A 19,938-nucleotide genomic window follows, 5' to 3' on the forward strand; every position below is an offset into this window, starting at 1 on the left:
CTCTCCCTTTCCTTTAGTTAGTTTTATAATATTCCAGTCCAGTCAAAATAAAGAAAAGTAATTGTTCTAATACCCCTTTCTGCTAGCTCTTGACTTACATCCTCAGCAACCATAGCATAAGAAAGCACCAGACTGAATCTCTTTATTTACTTGTGTCATACTGAGCCTTTGTGGGAAATAATATATTCCTTGTTTGAGGGATTTTTGAAAGCTTAACATATATTTATGTTGAAATCAGGGACTTAACTGAGAGTGTTAGAAAAGCAATGAATCTCACTCTTACATTATAAACATCAGAGTATGCTTTGAGCCAGAGAGCACTGTTGTAAAAAATATACTGCAAGACTTCCAATTGACTGGAAGTGTATTTATCCAGAATAGGTCCTACACAGTAATACAATACATTGTGACAGACAATTCATGGACTAGTCTACAAGAAGAGCAAGATCTAAAATTAAAACATAAACCAGTGTGGATCTGCAATAAATGACTGACAACATCTTAGCTCAGAAACCAAAATACTGGTTTTCATAGAGACTTTCTAAAAATAAAACAGTGACAATTCTCTGAATGGAAAAGTCTTGCGGACTGGGTGTTATTTGCAATTGCCAGTGTTAAGGTAGGCAGGCAGGCAAACTCATTTATCTATTAAGTTGTTGCTACTATGCTAACAGAGTATCTGGATACCAACAAATGCAACTTCCCACTCCTCCTCTGGGAGGCAGCACAATCCAGTAGAATGCAAATGGAGAAAACACTACCCCTCACTCTGTGTCAAAGGGGAACAGCCCACAGTGTCCCTCTATGAACAGGGTTTCCCAACCTATGGGTCGGGACTCAAATATGGGTCTCCATTACCTTTCAAAAGGGTCACCAGTTATCTCCCCCGGTTGCTTTCAAGGAGCCATTCACACATTTTTTGAATTGCCCTAGGTCACCAAGTCTTTCTGAATTGTCAAAATGTGTCCCCATCTGGAAAAGGTTGGGAACTGCTGCTCTATGAATGTGGGGGGCACTGCACCCTTTTACCTGTCTGGTGATTCTATCTCTGCTTCTCATAAAAAGCATACAGAAAAATCTCATTCCAGGCACATCCTGTTTCCCTGACACAACCAAACCCTGACCTTGCTTTAAGTTATGATGAAGGGAAACTGTACATAGAATGTGATTATCCTAGTTCTTAATATTTAGAGGGAGTTCTTGAACAAGCAGACAAATGGACAAACTCCAATATATAGTTGATTGTAAGCTCCTGGAGACAGCGACTAATGTTTTATTTTATGTATGTACAGTAGCTAGCACAATGGGATTCTTGTGGTACCTCCAGCCCCCTGGGCTGACAGAGACCTTGATGGGCCAGCTCTGAGTCCCCAGACTTTCAGTGGAAGGAGTGGGGCTACAGGCTAGCATCCATCCCCCAGCCCGTCCTCTAGCACCATCAGGACCACAGGGCACATGTGGCCTAAGGCGCTGCCAGTGATTTAAAGAGCCTGGCACTCTGACCTATGTAGAAGAGGCAGCATCTGGGGGCTTCGGACCAACCCCAAGCCCAACTAAATCATCCCAGCCAAGGCTTTGTCCAGCCGAAACTTAAAATCTTCTAGGGATGGAGATTCCATCACCTCCCTAGGTAACCCATTCCAGTGATTCACCACCCTCTTAGGGCAATAGTTTTTCCTAATGTCCAATCTAGACCTTCCCCCGCTGCAACTTGAGACCATTGCTCCTTGTTCTGCCATCTGTCACTACTGAGAACAGCTTCTCTCCATCCTCTTTGGAACCTCCCTTTAGGTAGTAAAAGGCTGTTATCAAATCCCGCCCCCCCCCCCCCCCCACTCTCCTGTAGACTAAACAAGCCCAAATCTCTCAGCCGCTTCTGGTAGGTCATATGATACAGCCCCCTAATTGTTCTGATTATATAAGGAGAGTCCCAGTATTTGGGGCTTTGACTTCTTTAGGTACCATGCCCCTTTTTTTCACATTTGATATATGGTTACCCTACCTTCTCCCACCTCCACTGTCAGTTAAATTACTCCCAAAGAACCGCCAGCTTATCAAGGTGATGGGAGAGACAGCAGAGCATCTTTTCTGCGTCTTTCTCTCACACACGTCTTTCTTCCCCCTCTCTCCCCTCGTTCCCTGCTTTCATCCTCAGCAGCCTCCCCGATTCCCTCCCAGAGCTTGAAAAATCACGCGGATTTTTTTTCAGACCTAAATTCGGTTTTGTCTCTCTCTACTTTGGAGAGCACAGTGCGTGGGGCGAAAAATGCAAGACTTGGACCAGTCTTTTGCCCTGTACACACCCCCTGCCTGCTTCCACCCCTCCCGCAGGTGACTCCCTGGAGGAGCGGGGGGAGGGCAGCAGTAATATGCAGGAGGAGGGAGGGCGTTTACGAGTGGGACAGAGGCAGGGAGGGAAAGGAGGGAGGTCCGGGGAGGGGGGGAGTAGGTATTAGGAACAGCTGCTCCAGCCTTCGCTTGCTGCAGCCAGGGCACAACACGCAACGCAGCGCTCAGAGCATCCACAGCCAGTCAGCATGGATAAAACTTTCGCCCAGTACAGCTCGAGGTGGTTCTTCCTGACAGCAGCAGCGCTTTGCTTATGTGGGGCCAAAGGCAAGGTAAACGGGGTTGCTCTTTCCCCGCCCGCCACTACGGGTCTGCCATGCTCCCCTTTCCCCCAGACTTTGGGGACACCCTTGCGGCTGCCGTACAGCTGGGGAGGTAGTGGGTTTGTGTGCGGAGGAGCTGGTTTGGCTAGAAGAGGAGGGTGCATGGACAGGTGTGGTTGCCCGTGTGTGTCTGGCGGAGGTTGTTTTTAAAGGGGCTGGGTAGGTTGGTGGGCGCTTTGATTTGTAAATGGGTAAGGGGTGGAGAGAGTCTGGCCCCCGCTTTGTCACCGATGGGCCACATTTCCCCTCTTCCCTCTACAGTAATGACACCAGTCTCTTCTTCCACATACCCCACGCCGTCTCCTTGCCTCGGAGTGAACTGCGCGGCGAGGTGGGAAAAGTTCTTTCGGGACACAAGTCTCTCTGGTCATTGACTTTTTTTCTTCTTAATTAAGTCGCGGCCACATCCAGATCTAACAGGCTTTTCGCACCTGGCAGCCAGCGCAGTGTCGGGAAACCCGATTAGTGCTCAGTAGGAGGCACTGGTAAGATGACAGTGTACTGCTGGAGCCAATTAATTAGTTCTGAAAGTGACCGAGAGCTCTTGGCTGTGTCTTATGAGCCCTTGAGAGACAAAAGTCATGCCAAGTACATGTCCCCGTAGTGTATAAGCTAATGATCACACTATAGGTATAAAATAGTTCATATTTTCCAAGGGCTCAGCTAACACTAATCCTTTGAAAACACAAACGGTCTGGTAGCATTTTATAGATTAACAAAACATATAGATGGTATCATGAGCTTTCCTGGGGACAGCCCACTTCTATGGATGATCAGAATTCATCTGAAAACATCTGAGAAAACTCCCATCATCAAGCTCAGGATACCATCTACATGTTTTGTTAGTCTATAAAGTGATACCAGACCATTTGTTGGTTTTTATGTTTATCCTGTACAGACTAACTTGGCTACTCCTGAAGCTACTAATCCTTTGGAATGGCACCAGGTGTTGTTATCCCCATTGTAGAGATGAGGGACCTGAGGTAGAGAAGCTGTACATCAGTAATGGGCAACCTAGGCTAGTGAGTAGCCCTCAATCTTAGTGGGCTCAAGATTGTTCTAACCAAAATAGTCTCCCAGGCTAGGGTCATTTTGCTAACTGCACTTGTGTACCTAGAATTTGCAGGGTATCCCCACTGAACCATAGCAACACTTAAATTAGATGCAGAAAGAGTGCAGGGCTTTCCTAGGCAATGTAGTGTGCAATCAGCATGCAACTCATTTTATGTTCCCCTGCTTTGTGTGTATGTTACTTTAGTAGGAAAAAACCTATGTGGATGGAAACCAGTGGAATTTGGCCTCACTTCAAATGGGCAACTGTAAACAAAATGTCTTACACCACAGGCCACGCATAGAACCCCGATGGGCCACAGGTTGCCCTCTATTGCAGTACTTAATCCCCAGTTACACAAGTGTGACAGAGACGGAACTGGAAGGTTAGTGTTCTGACTGCAAGAGCTTGTGCTGCTGAGGTGAGCATGCCACACAAGAGTCAGATATGTCTTGCTGATGCTTAGAGCAGCAGGAGGCTAAATCACCTCTAAACTACCCAATGGACTAATCTGCCAACCAAGGATTGCCGGGGCAGAACAAAGGGGTCATAGCAAGGCTCAGCATTGAGCCAAAGACTTGTTTAAATCACTGTACTACATTATTTCTTTTTTCTGGTTAATTTTTATAATTTTTTTATGTCTCTGCTTTGTTGTATAACTGTAGTGCCCAAAACATGCTTGGAGCTCTACAGAAAAATAAAAAGCTAAAGCCCTTGTCCCAAAGATTTTACCTATTATGTGGGTTGCTGCTGTGGATTTTCTGCTGTGACTATTATTATCATGCTCAATAGTTTATTGTTTTATATCCAAATTTGCCCAGACCCACATCTAGCTTGTAGTATCTTGCTTTTATGTCTGAATTATGGGCCTCAGAAATGCTGAGTGGTGAAAATTGAGATTGTAGAAGGCACAATGTATATGAAGGAAAAGTAATCCCTGGGCCCTAATATAAAGTATCTTGTATTCATTTTTGTATTCCTTTTCCATATTTGTGCCTTACCAGGCAATGTGCAGGAAACAGAAAGGGTGTGTTTACATGGAGAGTAGCTAATAGGATATGATTGGGTATAGGGTAAACTGCCATAGTTACACCTGTGTAACTTCCTGTGAGGAGTTATTCTAAAATAAGAGTGCTGAATCTCTTTCCAGTTTAACTTGTCACTTGGGAATATGCTTATGCTGAATTATCAAAAGCTGCTTGTATTGTGCAATATGTGCAACCACATGCAGAAATTAAAATGGTTTCATTATAACTAGAATAGTAGTAAATGTAACTGGAAAAAACTCGCAGGTATACAAAATCTAAAGCTAAAGATTCGGATGTTTCATATGGTTTCCCCTTATCTGTCCTTTGAAGATGATTTGGAGAGAAGAGCTCCTCAGTTGTGATAATACGCTGTCTATAAAATGGATCAGAAAAAATAATTTTATTAATGCAGACTCTTGATTGTGAGAGTATTGCTTGTGCCCATTCCTTTATAGTTACTAAAACATAGATCCAAACATACAAATGCAATAACATGAAATGAAGTCTACTAGAGAACCTCCCCTTTGATTTAATGTTTTATAAAGTGCTTGAGACATGTGGGTAGCCTGGTGTAAAAACTTGCCTTACCATCTATTATTACTTAAATGTGTGTGTAATCCAGAATATGTCCAGGATTTAAACAATAAATGGCTGTGTATGGTGCTTTCCCTAAAGGGACATAGGTGTAAGATGGGTTATATTAAATAGGTAAGACCAGAAAATCATCAGCTTGAATATATATATATTCCCTTTTCAATGTACTCTCACATGGTCAAAAAATGATGATCACTAACCATTTAAATGCAGTAATAGACAACCCTGGTCCCACTGAAGTCAACAAGACTTTTGCCATTGACTTCAATAGGCGCAGAATCAAATCCTTTTGGAACAATTGTTAATGGTGCCGAGAAAAGTGTGAAGTATAGTATGGAAGATAATTAATGTGTGGTAGTTATCTTGTAAAAATTGACTGGGAACACTTCATATGGAATTGCGTCATTTACTAAAAAGGTACGTAGAGTATTATTTGTTTTCTTAATGTGGATAGATACATTCTTTGTCCAGCTGTGTAATTCACAAGATGCCTGATTTTTTTAGATACTCCTGAACTAGTTTGGCATTGTAATTTCTTCCGTATAGTTAGATGGAATTGGTGTTAGCTGAGTTACATGCATGTGGGTCGGACATGGAGGAATGTTTGTTTAAGCTGTATGTTTTGGTGGATGCAAAATAGCTTTGCAGGTCAATGTTCACGCACATTGAAATCTATCAGTTTGATTGGTTTCTTTTAAGATGGTTAGCTTAGCTATGTACTGACTTTTAAAGAAGCTGCCTTTTTTATGGTAGCACACTAAATACAGTCACAGAACAATTTTCTTCAGCATGATCTCTATGCTTTTTTTTTAAGTCTCACTAACCTCTGCAGGCATCCTATAATGACATCTCAAGACAGGCCTTTGAAAACTGTCTTACAACATGTGTTTATGTGAAGCAGGCTGAGCTTGCTTGGTATTATCAAGGATTGTATTATGGTCCTGAAACTGGAAGTCTTATTGGTTTTATCCTATTTGTCTGGATTCTGATTCTTAAAGAGTGGGACTTGTAGTTTCCCTCTAAGCTGATAGTTCAAATCCTAACCAGGTTAGCAGAGTAAAAAACTCTTGCCATCTGGAAATTGTATTATGGCCTGCTCCAAATGAATTGTTAGGTGGCATCTAGTTTGCATAATTAAAAATTGTATCCAAAATTGACACTAACTGGCCCCCTTGTTGGTTTCAGTACAGAGGTCAAGTATTGTGTGAACCAGAGAGACTGAACTGCCCTTTCACCCCTGGAGGTGGTCTGTATTTCAGGTCAGAGCCGAGACACATTGGGAAGCTCATGTGGAGAAGCTGGGACTGTTTGAAGTCTGTGTCTGGTTTGTGGGTAAATAGAACTTTATCTCCAGGAATGCGAATGAAGCACTACATTAACAAGTAAAAAAATAGATCTAAAAATCAAATGAAGGAGAAACTGAAGAAGTGGTGGGAGATTATTGTTTCTGTTTGTCTACAGCAAGTGAAACAAGATCTACAGGTCTATGAATTGTTTATCCTGGAGAAAAATATAACTTTGAAGCCAAACATAGGAGGCAGTCAAAATTCCAATTCAGTGTGAAGTACAGTTCTATTAATAAAATCCTAAAAGAGAAAATCTCTCTTTATCCAAAACACACTGCTATTTACTTGCTGCATTCAAAAAAAGTTTTTATTTTAAAAAAGTGAAAGAGGTTATTTACTATCCCAGACTCTCTAGCTAGGAACTTGATCCCATCCCATTGAAACCAGTGGGAGTTTTGCCATAGTCTTGAGTGAGAGCAGAATCCTTCCCAAGACCAGTCAAGTATTAAAAAATGCAGTTACTAAAATATGCACCTCAATTAGCAAAGAATGTGGCCTGATTAGTAAAGTGTATGAAATTTCAGCTATTAAAGTCTGCAGCTGATCAACAAAGCGTGCTGGACAATTGGCAATGTATCCGGAATCTCAACGACTGAACTATAGCATCCTGCCAGTCAGCCAAGCATGCATCTGTATTAGTAAATTATGCAACTGGAGCAGCAAAATATTCACCTTAGCAGAGTATGTAAAACCTGAAACACTTAAAAACATACACAATAGTTATCTATTGCAATTCAGCTACAGCTGTAGGAAAAATAGGTAGCTTGTTCAAGTATCTCCATATGTGTTGTGTATTCAAAGAATGTCCCTTGCTAAATATTGGATATTAAAAGTGATAAAGAATAAGGCTATTACTACAAATCTGGTTTTCAGCCAAACAACCAGGTGTATTCTTCATCACGTGGTATTTAGCTGTGATACGAAGTACATTTCCCAGCCCTGAGAAGAGCTCTGTAAACTCAAAAGTCTGTCTCCTCTCTCACCTACAGAAACTGGTCCAATAAAAAATATTACCTCACCAACCTTGTCTCTCCAGGTGTATGGTGAGTTATTATTTTAATTGGTTTTTCAGTTCCATATAATTATTACTTTATTGGTTACTGCAAGGATATGTAGACCTTTACAAATATGTAAGACAAGATGTCAGCTAAGACATCTTCAAAGAAGCTAAAGATTTCCCTGTCAGTGAGCTCAAGATCCTTTACTGTATCCATTATCAGTACTACTGAGCAGTAGAATAGAACATTATAAAGTTTAAATAAATCTGGTAATATTTCTACTGCACTAGCTTTTCTTGTTGTTTACAATGCCTTTATATCTGTTAGTATTGCATTAGCTGGTATTTGTTTCATGGAGTGTTTTGATACTGGGCCTATCTTGCTAGTTAACATGCAGGTCTAGAGTACTGACTTGTATATGTGGAGTGAGTGAGAATGTTTCCTAAATCCACAGGGGGAATTCCCTAACATCCAGAAGCAAGAAACTTGATTACCCCAATATTAGTAGCGTTTAATAAAATATATTCTAATGACAGTATTTGATTCTGATCTTCAGTAGTTGCTTCTTAAATTTTAAAATTTCCTTGTAAATTAAATCACCTATTTTGTATATACACTAGAAATATGTTAAAATATGGTTAATTGACTAGTTGAGTAGTCAATAGAATTTCCATCAACTCTTGGACTAGTCAATAGGCACTTCTGCATTCTTCCTTTGAAATGTACAAGAGCCCCAGCTGACCCCATATTCTAAGGAAATGCTGCATGGAGCTGGGGTTAACTGGGAAGTCCCCAGCTGACTCCGGGCACGCTTTTGGCATTTTAAAGGGGCAGCACTGCACCGCTCATAGAGTCAGTAGGGTGCGGGGGGGGGGGGGGGGGGGGGGGTTGGAATCAACTAGTTGGCAGACTAGCCAATAACTAAATGCTTATTGAATAGTTGGCTAGTCCTTAACATCCCTAATATGTACTCTCCTGATCAATCAAAATGTATGGTTTCAGAGCTCTTATAAGGTACTTGTTTATATTGGGCAATAAATGTTTCTATATTATCCATCTTCAGGAATGGAACTTGTTTATAGTGGCAATGGTGACTTTTACTTTACAGTTCACTTCAGGAAAGTATATCACAAATCTGGAGCAGTATTTCATTTGTTATATAATAAATCTCTGCTTTTTTTTAACCCGCTCCAACTGATATGCAATGAACTTATTCACAAAATTTCTGCTTCATTTCCACATCAGTTCAATGAATAATCCCATTTAGTTTTTTTTTCTGGTCTAAAATATTTCCTACTGAGTCCAAATCAGTGTTCTGAAAACATAATTGAATTTAGATCATTGAATCCTTATTTTTTCATGCATGTTAGTTTGCATCTTGCCACTAGTCTGGTATTTCAATTACAATAATGTAGGAAGGTTTTCCCTTAAGGTATATCTAGACTGTGGCTCTATTTTGGGATACATCTGGTATCCTGAAATAGCATTTTCTGTGTCTTTACTGCACACCCATTATTTCAAAATGCAATCGAAATAATGGGCATGCTATTCTGACGTCCTGGTAAACCTCATTCCATGAGGATTAAAGGGCTGGTCAGAATAGTGGTCTTTTTCAAAATTAAATTTCAAAATAGACTATCTCAAAATAAGCTACACCATTTGCATAGCTTAAATTGTGTAGCTTATTTTGTGCTAGCACTGCAGTGTAGATGCATCTTTACAGGGTAAAGTTCATGTGGAAGTTCTGGAGAAATAATATCCTGGAGTTTGGATGCCTAGTTCTAGGCAAATTTATGTGTATGAGAATATTTTGAGTCAAGTTCTTTTTCTTTAATGTTGCACTGATCAGCAATGTGATCCAAAGATAATTTTGTCATAGCTCTAATTACTTAAGCACTGAAAAGGCTGAAAATGGGAAAGATTTACAAGTTTGGCTTCAAGTCTTGCATATCACAAGTCTTGCATACCAACTCTTTAGAGTTGGACCATGATTTTTTTCCCCCCACCAACATTCTAAGATACATCCCTTGGCTTCTTGATCTAATCTAGGAGTGGAGGAATCATGAAATTATACAGAATCACTTACATTATAGAAGTTAATGGGATTCTGCACCACTGGAGATACAAACTGTCCTTAAGGAGAAAACTGTAATCAAAGTCCTTTCTCACTTTTTGCCCTGAGAAGTTATTTCAAAATAACTTCCCTTATTTCAAAATAAGTGGAGTGTCCACACTACAAACCCACTATTTCAAATAAAGACCTGGTTATTTTGAAATAACTCCTGCTTTCAACACGGAATAATGCTTATTTCAAAATAGTTATTTCAAAATAGTGGTAGTTTGGATGCTCCACTGCTGCTATTTCAAAATAACTACTCCCCAGAGTCATTCAAAGTAATCACTCCCCAATGCTTCCTGGGGCTCTTAGTCAAGGTAGCGCATCCACATTAAGGAAGCCTGCCTCAGACTAATTTTGAGACTTCCCTGCAATGTGGACATGCCATTTCAAAATAGTTATTTTGGGAGTTATTATTTCAAAATAAATAATTTCCTGGTGTAGACATGCCTTTAGGTAGATGTTCAGGTTGAAGGAAATGATCCCATAGTGCTATTTTAAAAAGTGAAGAGACTCTTTCTTCACTTCTGGGACACTCAAGAAATAATAGTAGTATCTGGATATTTTTATTTGTTTCACCTGATAGACTGGGGGGACATTATATTTTTGTTTTATCCTTAAAATATTGGGTGCCAAATTCTACCAGAAGATGGATATCAAACTCTGGCATAAATGGAACAATGACTATACCTAGCATCACAGAATTCTCCTACGGTCATAGAATGTAAAGCCAGTGAGGACATCAAGAAATCCTCTAGTCCCCCCAACCTCTCTCATGCTGAGACAGGGTAAAACACCTAGACCATCCCTGAAAGGTGTTTATCAAACCCGTTCTGAAAAGTCTCCGATGACTAGGATTCCACAATCTTCCTTAGTCACCTATTCCAGTATGTAACTAGCTTTATAGTTAGGAAAAATTGTCTAATATCTAATCTAAATCTCCCTTGCTACTGATTAAGTATATTACTTCCTGTTTTACTTTCAGTGGACATGAAGGCCAGTTAATCACCATCATTTTTATAATATCCCTTATCATATTTGAAGACTATTATCAGATCCCTCCTGCTATGTCCTTTTCTGTGTTGAGCAGATCTCATTTGAATATGTGGATGGTTGGTCTGCTACTATGATTTAACTTGTGAATTTTTGAAGCCATGTAGGATTTTTTTTCAAAGTTAAAACTCAGCCGTAGAACACAGCTCTGCATTTGTGCCTTAGGATTATGCACGTTGAACATTAAATGTCAGATTTACTTTTGGTATTGTTGCCTGTAATTAGTATGAATCTTAATTAGATGGGAGGGTGGGGTTAGGCTATGCCTTGAATATGAAAGATGCTAATAGAACAAAACTATTTTCTGCTTAGAAAAGTCCTTTAATATTACTGGTGGGTAACTTATAGTATCTTGAATTATGTGTAGATTAGTTATCCTGAAAATAATGTATTAATACTTTTCATTTACTAGCAATTTTGAAATCACTGAGACCCCCATTTGAGAACATCTTAATCCCTGTTACAGGTTGATACTCTCTAGTCCAGCACTCTCTGATCTGCCAGCATCCATGGTCCAGCATGATTTTAGATAGCCGCATGTTCACTTATCATGGGTGTGGTCAAGTGTCCTGTAGCCCCATGAAGTTTGTTTATGACCACCAGTCCTGGCTCTCAGTATTCTGTGCTGTTATTTAGCTCTAATTTACCCTTAAATGTCTTCTAAGAGCCCAATAAACAGTGGAAGTGCTGGTAATGCCACTAAGTATGAGGATGATTTTTAGGCATTATCTACTTATTTCCTTGTGTCAATATAATAAAATTGTGTAACAACACTAACACTTAGTTATTTAGATAGCTGATAAGCCATGGCTAAGCACAGGCTAATATATGATGTATCAGTGCATTCATTCATTATTAAGAAGCATTGCAAGCATTGTTCCATTCATTCACCTCAGTAAAATATAAAGTGGACCGCTTGCTTCAATATTGACTTCTCATAGTCTGGAAAATTCTTTGGTTTGGCACCCATCAGGTCCCAAGGGAGCTGGACTAGAAAGATTCAACCTGTAGTACATTGTCCTACTCATTCCATGCCCAATACAACATATATGAAACATAGTGAGAAGAAATCCAAGTGTGGGAAAGGTGCCATGGATCAGTATTCATGTTGCACTCCCCATCATTACTTGGCCCAAGCCAGGCAATCTAATAATTTACCCAGCAAACCAATTTTGATGATGAATCCTGGTCACATGCCACATGAGGTATATTGCACATACACTAAGAAAAAGAAGTGATGTAATGTGAGAAGAAAAAGCTATGTCCCCTTGGTGTGCTTCCTTTCTTTCTAGGATCTCACTTAAATCAATTACAGTCTACTGGATTTCAGTGAGTTGTAATCTGGCTGATTATTGGTGTAGTTGGACACTGGGGGGGTGTACTCCGTACAGGCAGAGGCCTTTAATAACAGAACAGTCATAATACTTTGCTTTCACAGCACCTTTATTTTAGGATTTCAGAGAGCTTTACAAGTATCTAATTAAACTAAAAGAAACCCCTAATTCAGAGGAGCACATGGATCACCATTCCTTCTTAAATACAAAGCGTGGGTGGGCATCAAAGCTCCAAAAACAAAGGCAAACTAATTAGATGCAAGCAATTGACGAATCAGCCTTGACCTATTACTGTCTGCTTTTTCATCCAATTTTCTTTTCATTCTTTTTTATTAGCTGCCAGATTGCAACATCAGATCAAAAGGACATATGCAAATCTCCATTCAGAGCTATTGCAGCGTTAAGAGAGCATCTAAAGTGGACTGATCACCGGTTCTTTAAACATCTTCAATTTACCTGTTTGGCAGGTGCCCTCCTGGATTAATTGCCTATATATGTTCCACTTAGCAGGACTCTGAGCTGTCTCTCTTATTAAATCTTCTTCAGCCCAAATGATAGTTCAGGCTCTTTTAAAAGGATTCTTTGCAGGGTTTGCATAATATGTAGGGGGCCTCAAGCTGCTGAAACTGAGGATCAAGCCATGAGTTGCTTGTCTTTTAGTTTGCTGCCAACATTGTAGGTCTGTGTGTATGTGTGATGGGGAGAGGGTGTCTGACTGGGAGTTGTGTTTTCAAATGGAGTTAAGACCTGCCTGTCTGAGTTTCACGGCCCCATGTAGCTGTTTGTTTTTAAAGCTGACCTTGGCAATGTCAAGCCTGGTAGGCTGAACATTTTGACTTGCTTCTGAAAGTAACAGTAACTGATTCCAAGTTTCCTGATAACTTGAAAGGGTGTCTGCAAAGCAGATTTATTTGGAAAAATAAACTGTTCTCTGGTTGGGACCATATAATAACAAATTCAATGCTCCATTTTTTCCCCTCTGGCAGCAGTGCCCCGGAGGTTTCCTAATATTCTTCCTCTTTCCCTCTACCCTCCCACTATTACCCAAAATATTCTGTCTTTGTGTGCAGGCAGTAAAATGCAATTTACAAGCATCCTGTACTCTGAAGTCCTGGCGGAGCAGGAGTCTTGTAAATCCTTATCCCAGTTTCTTTATCTTGAACTTGTTTCCTTGTGTGACATGAGGAGAATATCAGAAGAGGCACAGGGATGATTCTGAGGTATAAGTGGTGAGACGGAATGTTTGCAGATGAGCTTTCACATGTGGAATGTTTTCTTCTCCATATGGTTTTACAGCATAAACACCAAACATGTGAAACATCCAAAGGTCTGGGGGTAAAGAACAATCACTTCATGTGGCTGAAAAAGAAATCCAAGCTCAAACCAGCCTTTGTTGATTTGCAAGGCGCTTTTAAGTGTGTAACTGTAGGTTGTTTTTTTTTTTTTAGCTCAGAACTTTTTTTGAACATGAAATAGTCAACAAAACACCCACTCACTTTCTGTACTAAAGTTTTGAAAGAGATGTACTCATGTAGTCCACGTCTGCTTTGATAATTTTTTTTTTAAATTTTGGACAGTGGAACTAAATGTAGATTAGGTATTGGAATTTTTTCAACAAAAGACTTCCATAACAAAAGACTGCTTTTATAAATACACAGCTTGTCTTATTGACCTATAGTGGACAACAAAAAAGATTATTTTACTACAAATCTATAAATTTTGGTTGATGTACATTCTTCTTTGTTGATGAGAAATCCAAACATATTTTGTCCATATTCCCTTATTCTTTAATGTGAGTTACTTACTTACTGCTTTGGCCTGCTCAATTTCTAGAAAATGAAAACCAGATTGACCTTATGAAAGTTCCTTCTCCACCCCTCCCCCAATTTCCATCAGCCATATCGTTTACTATTACATTTTTCTATAGTGGGTTGTGTACATTTTGTTAATTGAAGCTCACTCTAGTAGAAAAAGGACCTATATTGACCTATTGAAGCCCTGAAGCAAATGATCATGGCATCCTGAACTCTTCATTACACCACTTTACTTTTGTAATTTATGGTGCTCCCATCAAATTCATGATTATTTGCCTGAGGAGATTCTCTAAATAGTGCCTTTGTTTCTCTTTCTAAGGCATTAATTTTTTGGGGATGAGGGCACTTGGCATTAGCATTTGCTTAAAAAAATGGGGAAAAACAGATGGCATCTTTGTATGGAGGTAGGATCATATTTGATATGGCATTTTGCATGCAAATCACAAACCTTTCTTAAAAAAAGCAATAAACACTGCAGTAATTTCAGAACCTAATAGGGTTGAAATCTGTTGCTTTCACAGTCATACAAGAACTAGTTTTCTCAAGGATCAAACATGAATTCTGGGACTTAGTTTGCTGCTTTTCTAGCGCAGAACTTTTATTTCTAGTGTTTTTTATCTAGATTACAAATGTTTCCAGTACTGGGGCTTCCTCACTTCCTTTGAGAGATTATTCAACAACCTAACAGCTCTCACTGCCAGGAATATTATGCTAAAATCCCATCTCAACTTTGGCTACATCTAGACTGCAGCTTTTTTCTGGGGCACTGGAGGTATGTTGGAAAAGCACTGATGCATCCAAGGAATGTGTCTGCTTTTCTGAAAAAAAAATTCAGAAAAATGGATGTGCTCTTTCACTATACTTGTAAACCTCGTTTTACATGGAAGAAAGGATTTGTCAAAAGAGTAGGTTTTTCCAAAATTTGGCACTGTACAGACGAGCCAAATTTTGGAAAAGCCTCTTGTGGAAGAATAGCAGGAAAAGATACACAAATTGCGGTTCGCAATTTGCATATCTTTTCCCAATTTATCTTTATAGTGTAGACAAAACCTTTGTCTCTTAACTTCATCCCATTACTACCTATTGTACCTAGAAATATTTATATAGCTTGCTTTAATGTCTACACTGAAGAAGACTCCTTCTAAACACAGAGAGAAAACTTTGGATCCTGGCCCAAATGCCAGGAAAAAAAGTTTTCCCACCCCTTTGTTCTTCGGCTTAGCAAAATTATACATATGTAGCTCTTTGCAGTCTCCCATCCATCTCAGTAATTTTGTTGCTCTTCTCAGAACTACCAATTTCTCTGCGTCTTCCCTATAATAAAGGAACCCAGAACTGACCACTATTCCAGCCACGGTCTCAATAGGTCTACTCTTTCTCCCTCATGGGTGTTTCAGATTTATCTACACAAGGAAATCTCCTGTTCTAACTATATTGTTATAAATATAGTAAGGTGTATTTATAGCATAAATATACTGCTATAGCTTCCTATGGGCATGTCTGTACTGGGGAGTTATTTTGGGGAGTTGTTTTGAAATAACTCCTGTTGTTTCAAAATAACAAGGTAAGCATCCACACAGCAAGCCCTATATTTTGAAATTATTTCAAAATAATGGGCTTGTTATAGCAAAATAATTACCCCTGATTCTATGAGGAATAACGCTTATTTCAAAATAGGGTTGGTGTGGATGCTCAGCTGTTGTTCGAAATAATTGACCTCCAGGGCCTCTCACAGCTATCCTGGTCACTCCTCTGTCCACACCCTTGAAAACTCTATAGCTTCTTTTCTCTTGCAAGGTTTAAAGCTGTAGTCAGAAGGGAAAGGACTTGTGGCACACACTGGGCTGGCTAACCCTATGCCACACAGCAGCAGCCTTCACTGCAGCCATGAGCTACCCCAGTGCTCCTTCCAAGCCCCCCATGGCTGCCAGCACAGCTGCAGCCAGCTTGGAAGCCCCTGGTCAGGGGTGAAAGAGAGTGCGGGCCTGGACTGGTGCAGAGATACTAGGCCACCTTGAAGTCTGGACCAAAGAGTCTAACCTCCAGGATTTCCATACCAGATGCAGAAATGCTGGTGTTTATGACCAGAAGGGGCACATCCTTGACCAGGTGCGGATGAAGATAAAAGAACTGAGGCAGTCCTGAATCAAGGCCAGGGAGGAAACTTCCTGCTCTGAGATGACAGCCCAGACTTGCCATTTCTATGCACAGCTGGATGCCATCCTGGGAGGGGAGACTCCCTCCCCCCCCCCATCATCAATTCAGCCTGGACACCCCCATCGTCAGCCTCCAGGAGCATAGGGCTGTGGAAGAGGATAATAAGGATGAGAATGATAAGGAGGAACAGGCCTTGACACCATGGCTACCAGCCAGGAGCTCATCATCTCCCTGGAGCCGGTACCCCCCTCCCAGGATGTCTCCCAGGGCTTGGATGAAGCCAGGGAAGACAGTTCTGGTGAGTACCATGACTTTTCCTATCTACATGTGATGGAAGGCAAAGGGCTATAAAGGGCTGTGCACTCCTTGCTTGGCTTTCTCAGCCTGCGGTTTGCACAACAACCTGTGTACATGGGTGCACATGGAGTACCAGTCCAGAGCACCCAGTCCCACGAGGCTCTCACATAAGAACCCCTTCTCACAAGGTTCCTGCACAGGCCTGCCTTATTCTGGCCTCTGTGGTGGGACATCTTCCTATGACAAGCGACCACTAAGGAGGCTGGGTTCGTGGAACCACACAGCAGTGCCACACGTGGCACAAGGTTATGCCCACACTCTCACATACCATCTGCTCCCAGTCAAGTGTGGTGAGGCAGACGACACTGACTCCCTGCATAGGAACCTTTTTCTTCCAGCAGGGATAGAAGTTCTCTCTTTGCAGGATGCTGCCACTGCCAGACCTGGCATGTGTGGGACATGGAAAGAAACTAAGTTGCCACATCCCCCTTCCCTGCATTCCCCCCCCCTCCCCTTCCCATGCCTGCTTGCCCCCAGCACGTGAGGGTAGTAAGGGCCCCTGGGACTAGAGATGTAAAGGAGTAGTCAATTATCAGATAGTTGAGTCAACTATTCACATTTCCTCTTTCCCACTGTCTCTACATCAGAGGCAGCAAGGGGGGAGCACGAGCCAGTGCTGGGGAGACCCAGCTTTTAAGCCAGCTTCTTCCAGCACCAGCTTCTGTTCCCAGCCACTCTGAGCTGACTGCAGACAGGGGCTGCTAGACACAGCATGAGCCAGGACTAAGCAAGCTTGGCTCAATCCTGGTTCACGCTGGGTCCAGGAGCTACCCCCGCTACAGCTCTGCAATTAAAATGTGGCAGGAGCTGAGCTGTCTGTGTGCCGGCTCTTACTTAGGGTTTAAACTGTAAAGTCACAGTGGGGGTTGCTCCTTCTAAGTGCCATGCCTTCCCTTATCAACTAATCATGCAGTCAGTATAAATCGTATCAACTACATGATTACCCATCTCTTAACATCTTTACCTAGGTCATCTGTGCCCCTGCAGGAAAGTGCCTACTGTCTAGGCAACAGATGGCCTTGCTCAAAGCATATTGCCATCATCTGAATTGAAACTTTTAGTGTTGGTTCAGAGATGAGGGCTAGGCTTCATAGCTAATGTCTCTTGGGGTGACTGCCTTTCTCACTTTTCTTCATAGCAGGGCCATCCAACACCTCCTGTGCCATCTTCCTAATCCCATGAGACCTTCAGCTGCAGGCAACCCCATGAGGACCTGGTCTGAAAACACATGGACTACCTGTGTGCCCTCAACTGAAACTTTGAGGAGGAGCACCAGGGGTGGGTTGCCAACACTGAAGAGTGCTGGGCTGACTGGGAGCTGAGGCGATGCATCTAGGAGCAGCTGTCCATCAGCACGAGATCATGTGCCCCACTTTCATGACCACTGTGGAGTGCCTCGCCATCGCCATTGAGTGGTCCACCAATCCCCACCCCCAGGACTCACTCCTCCCCAATTCCCAGCACCCACCCTGTGATGGACCGGGCCGGGTCTGGGCACAGCTGAGGGCATCCGCTCAGGGAGAATTGCTCAAATTCGGGGCTCTCTATAGCCCCCAGACTGGAGACCTTTCCAAACAGGCCACAAACCAGCCCTGCAGAGCGCTTCAGTTGCCTATCTGAAGCCTCATGAGCAAAACCCCTCCCACCCCCCAGAAATATCCATGCTCCAGATGGCCCCAGGCCTCATACACAGGTGAGGGGTTTTAGAGACCAATCTCACCTTCCCTGAACAAGTTCTGTCTGGTTCCAAGAAACCAGCCACAGATCCCAGGCCAATTTACTCCCTGGATCTTACCCACAAATCACGCTGAGCCAGTCCTTTAGAATCTACAATTTAAAGGTTTATTACTACAAGGAAGAAAAGCATGAGAGTAAGGTTGTTAAAGTATCATACATTACATGCATCGAATCTCCCAGTTCTCAATGTAGGCTTGCAGCAGAGATGTTACAGCTGCTGGCTTGAAAGTCCTTGGTGCACATCCTATGCCAGGATGGGTCCACAGTTCTTTCCGGCTTGTGATTCCCTGTGAGGCCACATCTGGGGTCAGAAGCAGATCTGAAGACCAAGATGGAGTCATCCACATGGCATATTTATATCTCCTTCCTGGTTTCTTCCAAGCTGGCTAGAGTCACATGGCAAGTGGTCAGGTGTGTCTTTGGCCTCCGGAGATCCATTGTTCCCTGGAGACTTGCTCATTAATATGTCCATAGGCAAACATTCCTGGCTCATTACTCAACCACATACAGAGAAACTTCCAGTCTCCATACAGAGTACATATTCATAACTCCACACAGACATTATACAGATATATGAAGAGCATATACAGAATCAGTGGAAAGTAAGCTTTTGTTTGACACCTCACATGGCTCTCTTTGTACCACTTTTGGGGCGAACACCCGCCCACGGGTGCAGCAGTGACCCGGCTGCTCCCCTCAAAATCCAATAACATGACACCCCCCCATCCCTCTGGCTTCTCCTCCTAGCCCCCATGGCTGAGGGCTGTGCACACAGGGTAGTTGGACCTCTCTGGCAGCCAAGGCATCCAGAGACACCCAAGCCACATCACTGAGCCCTTCCTCCATCCCATTTCCCCCATACTCGGTTCTTTCCCAAGTCCCTCCCCTGTTGTATTCCTCAAATAAAAATAAGAGAGTTTTGTGTTCAAATCAAAAAGTATTTTTTATTTGATCTACAGGTGGCCGGGGGGAGGGGGGAGGAAGAAGGGTAGGCATAGGGAGGGATGTGGGTGGAAAGGCACACACAGGCACTACAGAGGTCCCTTGTAGGGAGGCCTGGAGGAGAGTCTCATAGCTGTCTTTGGCAGAAACTCTCCCTCAGGTCCTCCCTGATAAGCACAGCCCCTGATGGGCTCACTGAGTGGCATTAGTGCACAGCTGCTCAAAAACCCTGGTGAGCCATTCAACTGCTGCCCTCAACCTTGGCAGGAAAGTCTCCCCCACATTTTCACAAAGATTGTGGAGCACACAGCAGGCCACCTGGGGGATGTTACAGTCACCAAAGTCCAGGCAGGTGAGGAGGCACCAGAATCTCCCAGGAGCCACCTGAGGTAAACAGTGTCCAGCTAGACCCAGCTCCGAGCCTCTGCCCCAGTCATGAACCCTCTTCTGCACCCCAAACCCCTGTCCCAGTCCTGAGCCCGCTGGACCCAAACACTTACAGAGCCTGAACCCCCTACTATACCCCAACTCTCTGCCACAGGCTTAGCTCAGAGCCCCTCTCACACCCCAAATCCCTTAGCCCAAGACCCTAACCCTTTGTCCCTGCCTGGTGAAAGGGAGGGAGGATGGAGTGAGCAGGGGCAGGACCTTGGAGGAGAGGCACAAAGGAGGCAGGGCCTGGGTATTTGGGTCTGAAGTAGATCCTGGGTTCCACTTAAAATCAAAAAGTGATCTTGTG

At 42.4% G+C, this 19,938-nt stretch overlaps 1 protein-coding gene across 1 annotated transcript in view; it reads left to right on the forward strand.

The window, feature by feature from the left end:
• The first annotated feature begins 2,471 nt into the window (after positions 1 to 2,471).
• The window catches only part of LOC102456507 (uncharacterized), an 82,711-nt gene continuing 65,244 nt past the window's right edge, over positions 2,472 to 19,938 (forward strand). Inside the window, exon 1 of the mRNA XM_006134607.4 lies at positions 2,472 to 2,621. Coding sequence (XP_006134669.3) covers positions 2,538 to 2,621 — 84 coding nt within the window. The 5' untranslated portion in view covers positions 2,472 to 2,537. The remainder of the gene's footprint in view (positions 2,622 to 19,938) is intronic.

This window comes from Pelodiscus sinensis, chromosome 15, assembly GCF_049634645.1.
Source record: "Pelodiscus sinensis isolate JC-2024 chromosome 15, ASM4963464v1, whole genome shotgun sequence".
NCBI lineage: Eukaryota > Metazoa > Chordata > Testudines > Trionychidae > Pelodiscus > Pelodiscus sinensis.